This window comes from Halyomorpha halys, unplaced genomic scaffold, assembly GCF_000696795.3.
Source record: "Halyomorpha halys isolate HHAL.00 unplaced genomic scaffold, Hhal_1.1 Scaffold1147.1, whole genome shotgun sequence".
Lineage (NCBI taxonomy): Eukaryota > Metazoa > Arthropoda > Insecta > Hemiptera > Pentatomidae > Halyomorpha > Halyomorpha halys.
In genome coordinates this window covers 173,157-174,619 of record NW_027105529.1, presented here as the reverse complement: position 1 = coordinate 174,619, position 1,463 = coordinate 173,157, and the positions used below count along the sequence as shown (strand labels likewise).

The window sequence follows — 1,463 nt, the reverse complement described above, 5'->3', positions numbered from 1 at the left end:
TTTCTCTCAACTTTATTCTTTTTTAACATCCGACGTTTCGACCTCTCAGGTCATTCTCAAGGATTCCTTATTCTGTCTTCATTCCTTTTTTTTTTTCTTTCCTTAAAATTCATTACTGCCGGCTAATTGCCTTTGTCCCAATAATTTGTCCCAATATCCTTCAAACTGAAGGTAGGTTTCTGTTTGGGGTTTGTTAATGAACATAAAAGTAGTTATTGAAAGTTTTAAATTTAGGAAATAGTTTAATAGAAGAAATTATTGGGACAAAGGCAATTAGCCGGCAGTAATGAATTTTAAGGAAAGAAAAAAAAAAAGGAATGAAGACAGAATAAGGAATCCTTGAGAATGACCTGAGAGGTCGAAACGTCGGATGTTAAAAAAGAATAAAGTTGAGAGAAAAGAGATCAAAATTGTTTTAAAAAGAAACTTAAATATATTATCTCAAATTAGTATCAGTTAAATTCGCTCAAATGGGAATTTATGTTAAGTAGAATGGCCGTTTCCAAGCATACTGGGCTCTGCAGTCCCCCAGAACTGGCCATTTATACTACTACCAATATATCTATAATATATCAATATATATTTTGGTTTACAGTTAGAGCCCGCTTAGCATGAGTGATACCTTCCTTGGCAATTTGAGGTAAATAGGGTTTTAATTTTTACAGTCAACTATATATATATATATATATATATATATATACAGGCCATCTTCTCTTTATTTTAAGATTTGCAGTCAACAACCAACTCAACATTAAATCATTAATGTTAACAAAAGTACAGGATGAGATACAATAGTCTTCGTCTTTACCATTGCAAAAGTAAACTTTGTCTTTGAATCCCTCAATTAGCCGAGACGGCTTCAGAAAAATCACTTGATTTATGATATTTTAGAAAACATTAGGCATAGCTTTGACCACTTAATTGTATGGTATGATGTTCATCATTGATATGATGACTTCAATCAAAATTATTACATCCGTTTTTGAGAAAATGGTAAAATTTGTTATATGAAGTGTAATTCTAATAAGTTGATTCAAGTGAAAAAGTTACAATGTCCCAGACATGTACTTTGAATACATAATTTCAGTTTTCTGCAACTTTCTTTTCTGAGCTTGACTTTTCTCATTTTTATTCATACTTAGACCATTTGGTGATCCTTGGTAAAATGTGTATTTCTGCCAAAACTGAAATTTGGCATTTTTCATGATTGTTATATTTCACTTTACTACATATGTCATACAGGTAAGTAAAAGTAAAAATGACTGTATCTTGATTATTTTCTCCAATATAACACAACAGTCGACGAAAACCTTCAAGAATGCAGGGAAGTAGTATAGAATGCCTGGTTCTAGTCACTGGGTGGACTGCGGATGAACTGCAGGGGAAACAGCCATTCAACTTAAATTTCCATAATTTAAGTTTAGTTAAGTTAAAATTAACTTAAATTCTCATAATTTCAGATA

The 1,463-nt window shown here is 31.4% G+C and overlaps 1 protein-coding gene across 4 annotated transcripts in view; it reads left to right on the top strand.

The window, feature by feature from the left end:
- The window catches only part of LOC106688530 (uncharacterized), a 32,766-nt gene that overhangs the window by 20,387 nt on the left and 10,916 nt on the right, over nt 1–1,463 (top strand). For 2 of the 4 annotated variants that reach the window (XM_067051738.1, XM_067051736.1), the window contains exon 6: nt 596–640. The exons of the other annotated variants lie outside the window; for them this stretch is intronic. In XM_067051738.1, the coding sequence (XP_066907839.1) occupies nt 596–615 (20 nt within the window). In that variant the 3' untranslated portion in view covers nt 616–640. The remainder of the gene's footprint in view (nt 1–595; nt 641–1,463) is intronic. 4 annotated transcript variants of the gene reach the window in all.